Raw genomic sequence first — 14,089 nt, 5'->3', positions numbered from 1 at the left:
ATGAAAAATCGAGAGTATTCTCTCTTTAGCTGCTGACTATAGATCAGATACAAACATCACTCATCGAGATAATGGAGGCCCCTGGTCCACTCATGAGTTTATTTATTCAAGCGTAGACATCTTCAACGATTTGTAAAGAGGGGGGAAGGGGTAAATCCGTAACATTGAGATAAAGGACGGAGCCATTGCATGATCCCTTCCTCCAAGTTACATAAAATGTATTGTTTTTAGACGTCAATTTCATCTTCTTCCCCATGTTAGTCTGGTTAAGGCCGTTGGCTGGCCGAGCAGAATACAGTGTTGGGTAACCCGTTAAGACTGATGGGGAAGTTTGTTTACTACTACATACTCTCAACTTTCCACTGCGTCCTCAATCCATATGGATTCGGGAATACGAGCACAGGTGTCATTGGGGTCCATACTTGCGCATAGATATCTTCGAGGGCTGAGGTGAACGAGACAAAAAAGTTTCTCTAAAAGTCCCCAAAGCATACATGTGTTCATTGTTTCACTCTTTAGTCGTGCAAAAATAAGAAGAGAAAAAAAAAAAATAGAAAAAAAAAGAAGTACATGTAATCTTGGCATCGAGTGATATATCATGATTTAAATGACCCATTCAATGGACAACCTGAGAGCGCCCCCCTCCCCCCCCCGGAAAGAACAATGCCAAGTCCACAACCACCGCTCCTCGCTCCTACATCTTCTCCTTCTTCTCTTCTTTTTTTTTCTTCCCTCCTTTTTTCCTCCCCACCTTCCAAACACAGAACACAAAAATCTTTGAAAAAAAACTTTTTCATCGATTTTTCGTTTTCTGTTTTCGACATCTTGTCTTTGATTGATCTTGCAACCCGCATCAAATCAAAAACAAGATAAATCCTCTTCTTACCCAATTGCTTTCTTCTCTGACTCTCATATTTTCGACTTCCCATCTCACATTCCCAACTTCTCATCTCTTCCATCAATCTTCTTTCCTCTCCTCCCATTTTCTCATCATCGACACACATCTCCCTTTTCTCGTTGCCCACAGAACCATAGTTCAAAATGCCGCCTAGCAGAAGATCCTCCCGCAGTGAGCGTGACAACAACAACACCCATAAAAACAGTAAGTCCTGACCCTTCTCCGTAACATGCCACATCAATCATTACCCCTGCCCTCCTTCCACCACGTCCATCCATAGTACCAAACCTCACACACACACACTCACACACACACCACACAACATCTAACATTTCTTTTTTTAAAAAAATAGACCAAAACCAGCAGATAGACGAAGTAGAATTCCAAAGTGTTTTCCTCTTCCTCTTCGGCATCTATGCCTTCGCAGCTCTTCTCAGCCGCAATACAGGTCCCAGAGTTCCTAACTCTGACATAAACACCTCCATATATCGCTCTAGCGCCACTAATAGAGTAGATCGATCGCCTGGATCAGCTGCCAGAGCAGGCCCCCTCGTTCCATATGCTAGGCCAGCCTCTGCTGCTTCTGCTGCAAGCGCAGTCCCCCCCACCCTAGATCTAACCAGGGAATTCCACCCCGCTCCCGTCCCACCTACCCCACCTGCCCCACCTGCCAGAGCAGTCCCCCCCGCTCCAGCTTGGAAGGAGCCTCCCCCCGCTCCACCCTTTCATTTCATCCCCGGTCCCGCTCCACCTTCCATGACAGCCGCCCCCGCTCCAGCCTGGAAGGAGCCTCCCCCTGCTCCACCCTTTCATTTCATCCCCGGTCCCGCTCCGCCTTCCATGGCCGCCGCCCCCGCTCCACCTACCCGGGCACTCCTCCCCGCTCCACTCATCCCCAGCCCACCGCAAGAAATCCACCCACTCCTCCGGGGCCCCGCCCATCAAGACCGCGACGCCGCCCACAACAACAGGCGGAACTACGACCCCAACCAGATCATCGAGGAGCTGGGCGGGCATACCCTCGGGAACCTCTTACACGCTGAAACGTTCTGGGCTAGGAGCGGAAACAACTACGGCGACATAATCGGTGCGCTGCATGGCCTTCCCGATGATAACCAGATCCACAATCGGCAGTTTATCGAGCTGGGGGAGCAGGAGGAGAATGCGGTTGTGCAGAGGCAGAGAGGAGGTGGTGGTGTTGCTGCTGCTGGTAGTGGTGGTGAGGTGGTGAGAGGAGGGGGTAATTGGGTTGAGCTCGATCCGCCGGGTTGTTATCCTGCGCATCTGGATAAGAGTGAGTTTTCCCTCTTTGTTCTTGCGTTTGCTTCATTGGGGCTGGAATGTGAGTTTTATATATAGTATATCTGTGTACATATAACTAACCACGCATTATAAAATACGCAGTGGGTCCCCAATTCGCACCTTTCCGCCAGGACCGAGGTCCTGAACCCCCTCGGCTGGCCCAGCCCCCAGCTTCCGGTCAGCTGCGTGGTAATGGTATCGCAGATGTAGTCGTTGTGGATGCGGATGGTGCATTTGATCCATATTTCCGCGGTACAAACATTGGTAACGGTATGGGTCCTGGGCCATTTAGTGGTTATGGTAGATTGGGTTTTCTGGCTGGCGAAGGCGACGTCGAAGGATGGGTGGATAGCATCACCAACGAGGGCGCGGAAGGGATCATTGAGATCTCAGATGATGAAGGCGCTTCAAGCGCAAACAACGATTGTAAGTCTCCCTTTTCCACCCCCCAAGAGTAATAACACACATCTGACAGTAAACCCCAGCGCAAGGTGTCCGCGGCAGGAGACCTTCCCCGCTACACGGTACCAAAAGAGGCAGAAGCAGCTCAGGATCCCCATCTTCCAGAGCCACCAAGAGGACCCACCTCGAAGCGTTACCCCCACCCCTAAGGCGTGGCGGGACCCGTCGTCGCTTCCCCCGCTCTTCACGTCCCGAGCCTCCTCCAGCAGGCCCATATGGCCTTCCCTCCCCTCCCGACAGCCAGGCCCTTGCACGCCGTCAGGGAGCCCAAGTTGGTCTTCAAGGGGGCGTAATGGCCCAGCCCCACGCACGCCCCGCGCGGCCCATGAACTACGTTCCGGAGGTTATGGGCCTTGTCCGCGATCCTTTCGACCTGCTGTGCGGGCCCATGAGGCAATTTGAGACGTTGACGGACCTGGAGAAGACGGATCTTGTGCTCAACTACTGCTCGGAGACGCACTCGAGATACATTCCCTTCACGAGGCCCAAGTACCATCTTGGCGTGTCGGAAGATATGGCATACCGCTTCTCGCTGCAGGTGCTGGTGTATCGTAATGGCGATGTGGAGACGTCCCAGAATGCGGTCGAGTTCTTTAAGTGCCATCCGCTCCATAGGGCGGGGTCGACGAAGGTGTCCCATTCTATTCCGAGTATGTTCTCTCTTGTTTTTTTTTTTCCCTTCCTTCTTTCACGTAATCTCAAATTTATACTAATATCCCCCCCCCCCGGCAGCCTCCCACCTCCCACGCAAGCCCCCACGTCACTATACCGAAGAGGAACTGCTCAAATGCGACAGAGGGACCCGCGAGAAGCGCGAGCTCATGCACTCGCCCTCCACCCCCGGCTACGCCGGCAGCGAATACCCGCACCCCCAGAGCGTGCTCAGACACAAGGTCACCACCTACTCGCACATGGACCACTGGGAGTTCCAGCTCTGGAGCGCCGAGGCCGCGGGGCCAACCATCTTCTCGCTGCGCTCGGCATACAATGCTGCCACCCGTGGCAACTGCCTGCTCACGGCGAGGCTCTCGTATGAGGGCAAGGAAATCGCGCAGTGCTGCATGTCGGCGCTCGAGGATATACAGCGGGGATATGAGCATGAGGGGTGCGTGGCGGATAGTCCCAATGGGTATGGGAGTCTGATGAGTATTGGGCGGGATATTTAAATTGGCTTTTTTCTTTCCTTCTTTTTCTTTTTTTACGCGGTCATTCTTATGACTTGATGGTTGTCGAGTTTGAGTTTCGTTGTATTTTTTTTTTTAGTGGTGTTTTGTACTTTGATTTCTGGTTGTCGAGTACATAGCTGTGTGTATCTGAGTCCTGCCTTTGGCAAAGTAGGATTCGCTTCCAGCTATAGTTATCTCTTGTATAAATAAAGAAGACCTTATCATTCTTATTCTTTCTTTTCTTCTTCTTCTTCTTTCTTTTCTTCATTGTAATTCTTTTCTGATTTCGAGTACCCGTAATACCCATTAATATCTATTTATCGTTCACCTGATTTTTTTGGTCATTAAATATTGCACTACATGTACTTAGTTGTCAATAAGTCTTCTCGATTAATCTCTTTCATTACCTCCTTTATAAAAATAAATTCACTATAGACTCATTTAAACGTCAAAAATTCCATTCCTAGATAAACCGTGTGTGGTTCAATGATTTATCCCCACTTCTGCTTAGCGATTGAGTGTCAATGATTGATCTGCCAACAAATCCGTGTTAGTAATGACACATCCCTGCAAGCCCCACAGTCGGTCAACCTCGCGAACTAACACGGAGTAGAAGTAGAAGTATTATTTTTAAAAACATCTCATTATATCAGATATGCTCTGGCTGTCAGCATCTATTACCAATCTAAGTATCGGCCAATAGGTCTCGTTGTGCATGTAAAGTAATAGACTTCTGTGTAGTCAGTTAGACAGCAGCCCACCCACATGCCGGTAAACGTCACCGCCAACCTAAACCTCACCTCACCTCACCTCCAACCAACCAACCCCGCGATACACCAACTCCCTCCATCTCTCCCTCCAACTAACCAACCTCCAACAAACCCCCCCCCCCCCCCCAACACACCCCACCAACCCCACCACACAAACAATGGGCCGCGACACCACCGACCCCATCCAACCCGGCAACATCCGCCGCACCGAGCGCGCCCGCTTCGCCAAAGAAACCATCCACAAAACCGTCCCCGCCCTCCTGCACTCCATCCCGCGCGCCCGCCGCGGCATCGAAACCGCCCACCTCCTGGTCGACCTCCCGCGCGTCAACCCCGGCGGTAACAGCAACAACCCCAAGAAAAAATCGAAAGGGAAGCGCCGCGAGGACGAGCACAACGACGACCCCAGCGCCGCCGCACCCCCACCAGCACTCCGCATCCGCATCGTCGACGCCGACACCCTCGCCGCCGTATCGCTGTTCACCCCGCCGCCCTCGGCCGGCAAGAGCGCGCCCGCCAAGACGGCAGTGCTGTGTATGGCGTCGCCGCTGCGCCCAGGCGGGGGCGTGTTCACGGGCGCGCAGAGCCAAGAGGAATCACTATGCGTGCGGACAACGCTGTACTGGTCGCTGCGCGAGGACTACTACCGTCTGCCGCCGCTCGGGTGCGTGTACACACCCGACGTTCTCGTCTTCCGCGACGACGAGAACCGTGATCTGGCGAAGCGGGACCGGTTCTACGTGGATGTGATTAGCTGTGCAGCGCTTCGATTCCCCGAGACCGAGGGCGGGAGGTATGAGAATGTGGTGGATAGGGAGCAGATGTGGGAGAAGATGCGGCTTGTGATGAGGGCGGCGGCGAGGGGCGGGGTGGGGGGTGTGGTGCTGGGGGCGTGGGGGTGTGGCGCGTATGGGAATCCGGTGGAGGAGGTGGCGGAGGGGTGGAGGAAGGTTTTGGTGGGTGCTGGGAAGGGGGGGAGGGGGAAGGTGGAGGTGTGGGAGGGGGTTGAGGAGGTGGTGTTTGCGATCTCGGCGAAAACGGTGGAGGGGAAGCAGCAGCTGGAGGTCTTCCAGAAGGTGTTTGAGGGGGTGGCTTACGAAGAGAAGGAGCCAGAGGCTCAAGAGCGAGAGCCCGTAGAGGCCGAAAAGGATGAAGACGATCCAGAGGAGATCAGGTTGAGGGACATCCAGGAACTCACTGAGCAGATCAAGATTAAGGAGGCTCAGCTCGACAGGATAAAGAACGAGTCCTTGCGAGAGAGGATCGCAGGGCTGGTCATATCTCTGAAGAAGGAGCTGGTGATTAAATCAAATCCACAAGGCCATTCAGACGATGAGAATAGTCCAGAGGTAGAGGAAGCCGAGGGCAGTGCCACGAAGACTTGAGTAGATTATATATAGGGGTGAAAGACACTGTAAATTATCGACAGCAGGCGTCTTCTTTCCGGTTGATCGTGGTTCAAGGCTATTGCCAATCTAGCCATGTAGACCGAGATCTCAAGATGAATGAGATCCGTGTAGAGCTCAAATGCGATATCTAACATGCGCAATAGACCAGTGCCAGCATCTCCAGATGCTTATTGGTCAATTGCTCTCAGAAACAGAAACATAGTCTCGTATGAAATGCAAGAATTAGTAGAGAAGGGCTCCAAAGCTTCATCAGTTGTAAATGAGTGAAGACATATTTATCTTTCTTTGGATTCGGACTTCGAGCTTAGCAGCAGTCTTTGAACTACTTGGGCTTGATGATTGTGGTAAGCGCAGTGACTGGATAAAGCGCTGACAGTAGACCACATGTACCAGGTGTTGAGGGTAAGTGATCAGAATCTGATAAGTGAATGTTGCGGTGAATACATGTATGGTTCCCCCAGTCTTAAAGGTAACATGAGAAAAACGCCAAGTCTCGAATAACTTTTCAACCACGATTGATATTAAAAATCTGGAAAGACAAACTCTTCTTCATCATGGTATCCAGCTTTTCTCTTTCCAGATTTTTAATATCAATCGTGGTTGAAAAGTTATTCGAGACTTGGCGTTTTTATCATGTTACCTTTAAGACTGGGGGAACCATATTTGTCTTATCAGATTCTGATCACTTTTCGCTACACCCTAGTACATGGAGTTAGCTGATAGCCAATGAAGATATCCAGAGATAGAAAAATAACTTGGTATATCCTACCAAAGGGTATAAGTATTGGTGTAAAATACTCTGTACGCATGATTGATCGCGGGTTAAGATTAGGAATATTTTTCGTTCACTAAAATTAAATGATTTCAGGCTGTTTGTGATTGTGATATCGCCGGAATAGGTTATGCTCAAATGCGAGTATGGAGGAGTGGTGGTGATTGCATTGATGTGCATGTGGTGCCGCAGAGAACCCCTACGCTTGATGTAACCGTATCCCCTGGGCCAGTGAGACACGCAGCTGCAGCCCAAGTGATACATACGTGTAACCTACACTATAAGACACGGACATGAACTATCACTCGATAGTGTTCACGTGACACGTTGGCTCAGACGAGAGATGTCACAAGGCTAAGCGGTGGAACATACTTCTTCCTACTGCAAGTCTTAAGCGGGGACCGCAGTTTCCTTGGTATGGCAATAATTGTTTTTGTGAGGCTACGTGAAATTCAAATAATTGATCTGTGCAGATGGTTTTTCTTGCTAATTCCATAAAGATTTCAAGAATCTAAATTCCTTGTCCAATAAAAAAGAAGAGGTGGGGCGTAAACAGGTTCAAAAGAACAGCCTCGGAATAGCTTAAGGACCCGAAGCACCTGGACGAACAGGCGCCAACATGATATTGAGCAACTAGACGAGACCAGTTAGTTATCAACTCGACAGCGCTATAAGAATTAATTAGGGAAGGGAGATTCATACCCATTTCTGAAGCTCATTCTCCTGCTCATGGAACAACTCCATCTGCTTATCAAGAGAGCCTATGGAGTGGGTGGTTAGTTATCGCACATAAACATCTTGAGAGACAGTGGGATATAGTTACCAGATGTGAGGTAGAGAAGTCTGCGGATATTCTTGTCGGCTTTAAGGTCGTTGAGGAATTTCTCAGCGCCTTTGCTGTTACCAATCTGACTGATCTGGAATAAAACGTCTGGTACGGGATCAGCGAATGTAGATAACACGAGCATGTCAGGTGAAGTACTTACGATTCTCCTTGTAGCCGTTCTTCACGAGTGCGTCTTTACACTCTTTGATTGACTTCTCAAGCTGATCTACAGGTTCTTCGTTGGGCTTTTTGAACCAATTGTCAGTCGGGCTGTTGGATAGAGCCATAGTATCTGTGGGTAGAAAGGAAATAACTTACTTCACCATCTGTAATGATGCTCACAATAATCGGCTTCTTCAATTGCTTTCCCGCCAACTTCGCCACAATCATCGGGTCTATGACCTTCTGCTTCAGCTTCGTCCCCAAAGGAGTCGACCCGTCGAATTTGACAACATTAAAGATCGGGGTCAATCCAGCCGGCTCGTAGATGTCATTCATGGTGGAATCGTTGGCATAGTTGAGCCATCTTATTTGAACACCATCGAAGTCGAGAAGACCTGTGATTGAAACGACACGCTTGAGAATTTCCTTGAGGGACTGGATACGGTTATCTTCTTTCATGGAGCCACTGTCGTCTTTGAAATGTAAGCATGTATGATATGAAGAGAAAGGATTGTTGGGGAGTACCGAGGAAACAGATATTGTCGTAGAGACCGAGCTGGCAGAGATCTGCGGTATCTTCCGGCTTCCCAAGAGGCCCGTCGGGATGGTTTTTGGCATATTCGGCGGCCTTCTCGGCAATTTCCTTTAGACGTAGGTCATCGGGCTTGTAGAAGTCACTAAGTCCTTGGTCCTTGAGAACGCTGTTGATATGGTCGAGGAAGTCCTGGACAGTCTTTGGTGGCTTTTTCACACAGTTCTTAGGAAATGTTAGCGTATGATAGCTAGGCACCTAGTATAGAAAACGGAGGAAACGTACTCCATGGCATGGGCAGTCATTGGCAGATACTGTCTCCGTGAGAAGTCTGCCGATCTCTTTTTGCATCTCGCTGAGGACCATGAGGACATCCCATTTGCTAGAGGCTTTGGAGTCCGCAAGCTCTTTAAGCTTGCCAAAGACGTTTGTATTGCAGGTACAAGACATAGTGCTATTGATAGAGTGGAAAATTCCTGTAAAGGTCAGAAGAGTTGGGAGATGATGATTGATAGAGGTAAAGAAAATGCCTACTTTCGTTGTAAGGTTGATTGTTGTGAATTCGAGATATCCGGTGGTGATGGTAGTAAGAACTCCTTCCCAAGGGAAAACACCTCAGCTTTATACAAAATAATCTCTTAAAACTACTAAGAAGAGTTTGTTAATACTTTTAGATCAGTACGTTTCATACATTCACGTAAAGAAAGAGTACCGCGTCATACACTTCGAATCGTTTTACCAGTTTCAGTAATGGGTAGGCAATGTGCACCGGTTGCTCATGTAGGTTTCAAACTTTCTGTTCTTTCAGCTGCGATGGACCTTTCAGCTGCAGGAGACCTTCCAGCTGCATTGGGACATGAAAACTGCGTGTTGCATGAAGACCGACGGTGTTACACGATGCATCATTTCTAGCTCTGTTTAGAGTAATAGCATCTGGAATATGATGCTATAGCCGAGTGTAAAGGCGGACGAAAAAGAACCCAGGGCGAGTGATAAACACTTCCAGCGCAGAGTGTCCTTTGAGTTTAGAACAGAGATAATTAGTACCCTAATTCACTCAAATCTAATTAACATTCCCCGCAGCTGTCGGTAGATAGATCTAGATGGAACTCCACACATGTGAGATCCGCATAATTACCAGCTCAAAGAGCCCAAAACTGGTCGACTAATCCAAACGCAGGTTCACAATCCATGTGTAGATTGTCTGATTGAGCATGCGGGAGGGCTGAACCGGTGCCGGTACCGAGTAGTATGGGGTACGGATCTGCATATTGCGCTATGTAGCGAGCTACATTGGTTGCGCAGAATATAACGTCCAAAAGGAAATCACTACTGATCTCAACGTCGATTTGTAATTTCTCGCAGATAAAGCCTTGAAACGAGGCACGCTGTTTCAGAACAGGACCACGAGATGTATGTGAATACCTGATTGATGAATACGGATATATTCGCCTCACTATTTGGTAGGCGTGCATTGAATAAGAAAGGAGTATATATCGGTATGTACTACGGAAAGAGATGCTACATCTGCCCAATGATTAGAATGGAGTCCTAATCTTAACGGATCTCAGGTTTCCTTCTAGCCAATGACAGAGTGATACCGTTTGTGTAGCCCATAAACTGGGTGCAGTATAGATATACCTAGTACAGATCAACTAATCAAGGTTCGATCTCGGGGGCGTGTTGTCTTGAATAGAGCTGTGAGAAGAATGAGAATCAAGCTTGTTATCTGCTGACCGGAGACGTGCTGACACGGGAAGTGAGAATTGTGAATTAAGACTAGTGCAAGAAGGTCCAGGTGTTGTCGTGCCAGGAAGTGTTACATGGTGCTTATAGTGAGGAGGCTGTTAAGTTTGGACACTTATATGTGGTTCTGAACTGATATTACTCTAGTGCAATCGCCAGCGTAGCTCGTTCTCCAATTGGATACATACATGTATGTATTTAGTACACCGTCCCCGTTATACGTCGATCCCGGTTCACCCGAGCATCGACCTTTTTTTCTTTTTTTCTCTTTTTTTTGTTTAATTCATTAATTGCACCCGAACATCGACCTAAGCAATGAGCCAAGCTATGTTGTTAGAAGTTAAGAGACCACCGTATAACGAACGTTAAACTGGATTTCTGATCATGAATAAACATCCCATCGGCGCAAATATAATCACATTACCTCTACGAGTGTATGAGGCGCATTTGAGAGACCAATCAAGTACTGCGGTATGATATATTGAAGATCGGAAGTATATACCTGATCGATTACTACACAGAATTAAGCATAATGTTCCCAATTAGAGCGTGATCCACATGACGTGGTCAAATAGATGTGCCATGATACCAAGAGGCATATATCATGATGATGGATAGAGGAAAGTGATTGCATTGATTGATTGATTCATTCTAAAATAGGATAAGAAAAGATAATAAGCAAAGATTCACCGCAAAATAAGAAAACACTATTGAGCGTGGTGCAAAAAGACACAATGATAATGGTAAGTACAAGTTGTTAATCCGAGTAACCCAAGCACAGGCACCGATACACGCGTCCCCGCGTTTGAAATTACTTCCAAGTAGCCCCTTTACCTCCAGAATGAGGGGCAGCAGGGAGCTATAGATAGCGTCCCCGGGAAGACTGCTGGGAGAATCTCCCATGTCTCTTCTTTTTCTTCTTCATCCTTGGCCCAAAATTATTTTCCAAAGTCCCGACACATTTGACTGACAACAGCACCTGGCAGCGCAGGATTGAAGTCCTCCTAGGGCGGCTACAATTACCCTTCCCAAAGATAATGGTCAGGAACGCTAGGCGGAAAGCGTCCAGAATTTGCCCGAAGATGGGAAAATAGGATTCGACGATCCGCTTTGCCTCGCGGACACGGAGATACTGTGGTTCCATCTCTGCCCGCTTTGCCTCGCGGACACGGAGGTGCTATGGTTCCATCTCTGTCCGTGCCTTCAGCGGTTGCTGAGGTTGAATATCCATGCAGCTGCTGACCTTGTTTTTGTAGACGTATTTTGAGTCGGGGCCATGTGGTAGCTTAGACCTATAGAGTGGGTGGCTGCAAATATAATTAACTTCAAGCCAAACGATTATGATCGGTACATATTGTGATATATTTACCTTTTCCCCTTAATACCTGATATTCTGGATCATTTCCGTGACCCTGATCCCTTCTCTGTATCTCTGCTCCCGGATTAGTCTAGCCCTCTACACTCGTGTTGATAGGATCATATAATATCACTACTAACCTTCCAATGCATCGAAAAACATGTCTTCGCCACTGCCCTTTACTCATCCATTTTGTCCTCGGCATCTGCTAGCTTTGTCCCAGCTATATTGCTGATCGTCTTGTTTGTTCTTAGGCCTGAAAACTCCCTAAATGGAGATATCGGGTCGGTTTTGGCTCCGCAGTGGGGAAACATCCTCCTCCAACGTCTATCATTATAGTCATGATGACCTTTTTATCGTTTGATCAGCATCAAAATCATCAAAAGATATCAGCAGATAGTTAAATTACTTACATAAAACCAACTTCTCCCGGAAATTACTGAACAATCAAGGTCTGCTGATGCAGAAAGCCTGTCATCCCTCGGGTGACGAGTCATGATTGATTGATGGCGAGATGATGATGATTGGGTATAGCCGTGAGGGCAACAAAAAGGTATTCTTGGTAAGAATAAAGAGATGATCAATTAATAATGACCGTGGGGTCAGTACAGAGGCAGTGTCTTATAAAGTATTAATATTAGTATAGATCGAGTGATAATTATTTGTGAGTGATTTTGATGATACCGTAGATGCCCCCGCGGGCCCGATGAAGCTGAAACTCTCCGCTGCTCTGTTGACAAGCAGATTTCATGCTGTTTCGATATGTTGATTCGCTATTTGTGATCATCAATTAATTAATGAGAGCTTGATGATCGACTCCTAAAAAACCTTGATGGGATTTAGGAATTATATAAAGAAACTGATAGTGGTATGCAGTGAGTGATGAAGAGGGAAAGGAGGAAGAAGAGAAAGAAGAGGGAGAGGAGGGGGAGAAGGGGGAAGAGAGAAGACCAGATAGTTCAGTTTCAGTCCAGCCATGCGGGCGCGGACGATAAAAATAGAACACTGATCTTTGCCCTCAATTCCTTTGCAAAAGGCCAAAAATTAAAAGGTATCCATACTTGTATATAATGTCTTCAAAGTGGAATACCCTATATAATAGATACATGTAGTTATAGGTTCTTTGATTAAAATAAACGTCTTAACATAATCTCACTTCGTCATGGCTTGTAATAGAAGATCAGTAAGAGAAGCTCACCAGGCATGACGCGACCAGATTAAGGCAGGGGGCATAACAGCTCTAAATCTTGGTAGTACGCAAATTCCGGGTCTAGACTCTGACAGCAGGCATAACTAGATGGCAGGCTTAGGCGGGGGCGTAAAATCAGTCCTCACACGCTATAGTTCTAGCGAACCTGTTACCCCACACTACCGTGATATTCTATTCGAAAGTGATCGAAGTACTGGTGCCGTCCATGTCTTTGAACATGGCTGGCCGAGGTACCTGTACCTGCTACTACGTACTCAGTGAGAAGTAGCAGCTACTGATACAGATCTAAATTTTTCCTTCAATTCTGCCGGGCGCATTTCAGATCACTAGTTTCTTAACCCCACCTGCATTCATGAGATGTTTCGAGCCTAAATAATAGGTATATTCACCAGAATAATGGTTGACGTTGTTGATTCTTGAACGCCAAGGCCGAGTGATAACCTATGTCGAATCGTAACACGGTCCCACAATTTCCACAGGGCAGCAACCGAGGCCAATGATTCAAATTCGGCGGTCCAAGCGATGATTGCAACAAGGGCTCTCTGAGTGACGTATTACCATGTCAATGATTGCTTACTACATTACTAAAGGATATTACTACATTTTTCCCAGGACCCTGCCGACTCTAATCAAGGTTTATAAACAACAGGTCCATTGGACAACGGGATTCTTTTGAATCCCTGACCTATCCTAACCCTCCACAATCGCTGTAAAGCTTAGTTCTTTACAATTACCCAACTCCACCCCCCCAAGAAACCAGAACCACCAGATTTTTAACATCACCCAGAAGACAAACCACATCTTAATCCTACGTGTGACACCCACAACCACATACCAAACCTGGCCACTCACGAATTAAATAAAATCTGTTACGAACCGAGCAGCGAGCAGATTGCTACTCATATATAAGGGATCCGGGTGGGTACAAGACTACATGTACTACGAACCCAGCACTTTCTGTCTGTTTCCTCACCTAGTACGTACCCTGGCTTCAAATATGCCAAGACCTAAGTCCCTATGGCCAGATATCTGGAGCTTCGGCAGTCCAAGACAGTAACGTTTTCTAGAAGCTGTGGTTTATGCCACACAGGCATGAGCGTTATTTTTCCCGTTGCCCGGCTGAAGGAATATATAATAGACACGTCACGACAATATATGTATCCCTATGACGAGTTGGTCGGATTCGTGAAGTCTATATATTCTGGCTGAGGTCATTCGTTCTTCCCTCGTATACATGCGTCTACCCACAGGAACTCTGGCCACCTCCCCTTATTCCCTGGCCCCAACGTAAAAACACAGAAAAACAAGGAAAAGGGCCCTAAATATTTCTAGAACCCGAGAACTACTCCCACCCCCACTGTGACATACCTGCATACACGACTTTCGGCCTCAAGGCCGGCGCTAAGGAAAGCAAGCAAGAAACGTCCGGATCCCTGCAAAATCGATGGCTTGCATGAACGTATTCGGGGGGTTGTGT

At 47.7% G+C, this 14,089-nt stretch overlaps 3 protein-coding genes across 3 annotated transcripts; 2 read left to right on the top strand and 1 right to left on the bottom strand.

Moving 5' to 3' along the window:
• Positions 1-1,041: 1,041 nt before the first annotated feature.
• LAJ45_06687 (uncharacterized protein) lies at positions 1,042-3,828 on the top strand (the record flags this gene model as incomplete). The annotated part of the gene is made up of 5 exons (XM_046116249.1): positions 1,042-1,102; positions 1,251-2,240; positions 2,303-2,626; positions 2,686-3,312; positions 3,395-3,828. 5 exons carry the CDS (start codon positions 1,042-1,044, stop codon positions 3,826-3,828), a joined length of 2,436 nt encoding a protein of 811 aa, XP_045970452.1.
• A 928-nt stretch (positions 3,829-4,756) lies between these two features.
• LAJ45_06686 (uncharacterized protein) lies at positions 4,757-5,983 on the top strand (the record flags this gene model as incomplete). Its single annotated transcript, XM_046116248.1, has 1 exon — positions 4,757-5,983. One exon carries the CDS (start codon positions 4,757-4,759, stop codon positions 5,981-5,983), a length of 1,227 nt encoding a protein of 408 aa, XP_045970451.1.
• Positions 5,984-7,361: 1,378 nt separating this feature from the next.
• Positions 7,362-9,149, bottom strand: LAJ45_06685 (uncharacterized protein; the record flags this gene model as incomplete). Its single annotated transcript, XM_046116247.1, has 9 exons — positions 7,362-7,412; positions 7,482-7,540; positions 7,603-7,710; positions 7,766-7,850; positions 7,924-8,240; positions 8,293-8,524; positions 8,585-8,775; positions 8,834-8,918; positions 9,093-9,149. The coding sequence occupies 9 exons, from the start codon at positions 9,147-9,149 to the stop codon at positions 7,362-7,364; spliced, it is 1,185 nt and encodes a 394-aa protein (XP_045970450.1).
• Between the last annotated feature and the right edge of the window lie 4,940 nt (positions 9,150-14,089).

The sequence above is a fragment of the Morchella importuna genome (assembly GCF_003444635.1).
Source record: "Morchella importuna strain M04M26 chromosome Unknown Morimp01GS020, whole genome shotgun sequence".
Classification (NCBI taxonomy): Eukaryota; Fungi; Ascomycota; class Pezizomycetes; order Pezizales; family Morchellaceae; genus Morchella; species Morchella importuna.
Note: the sequence above shows the minus strand (reverse complement) of the source record. Positions and strands in the feature narration are given on the sequence as shown.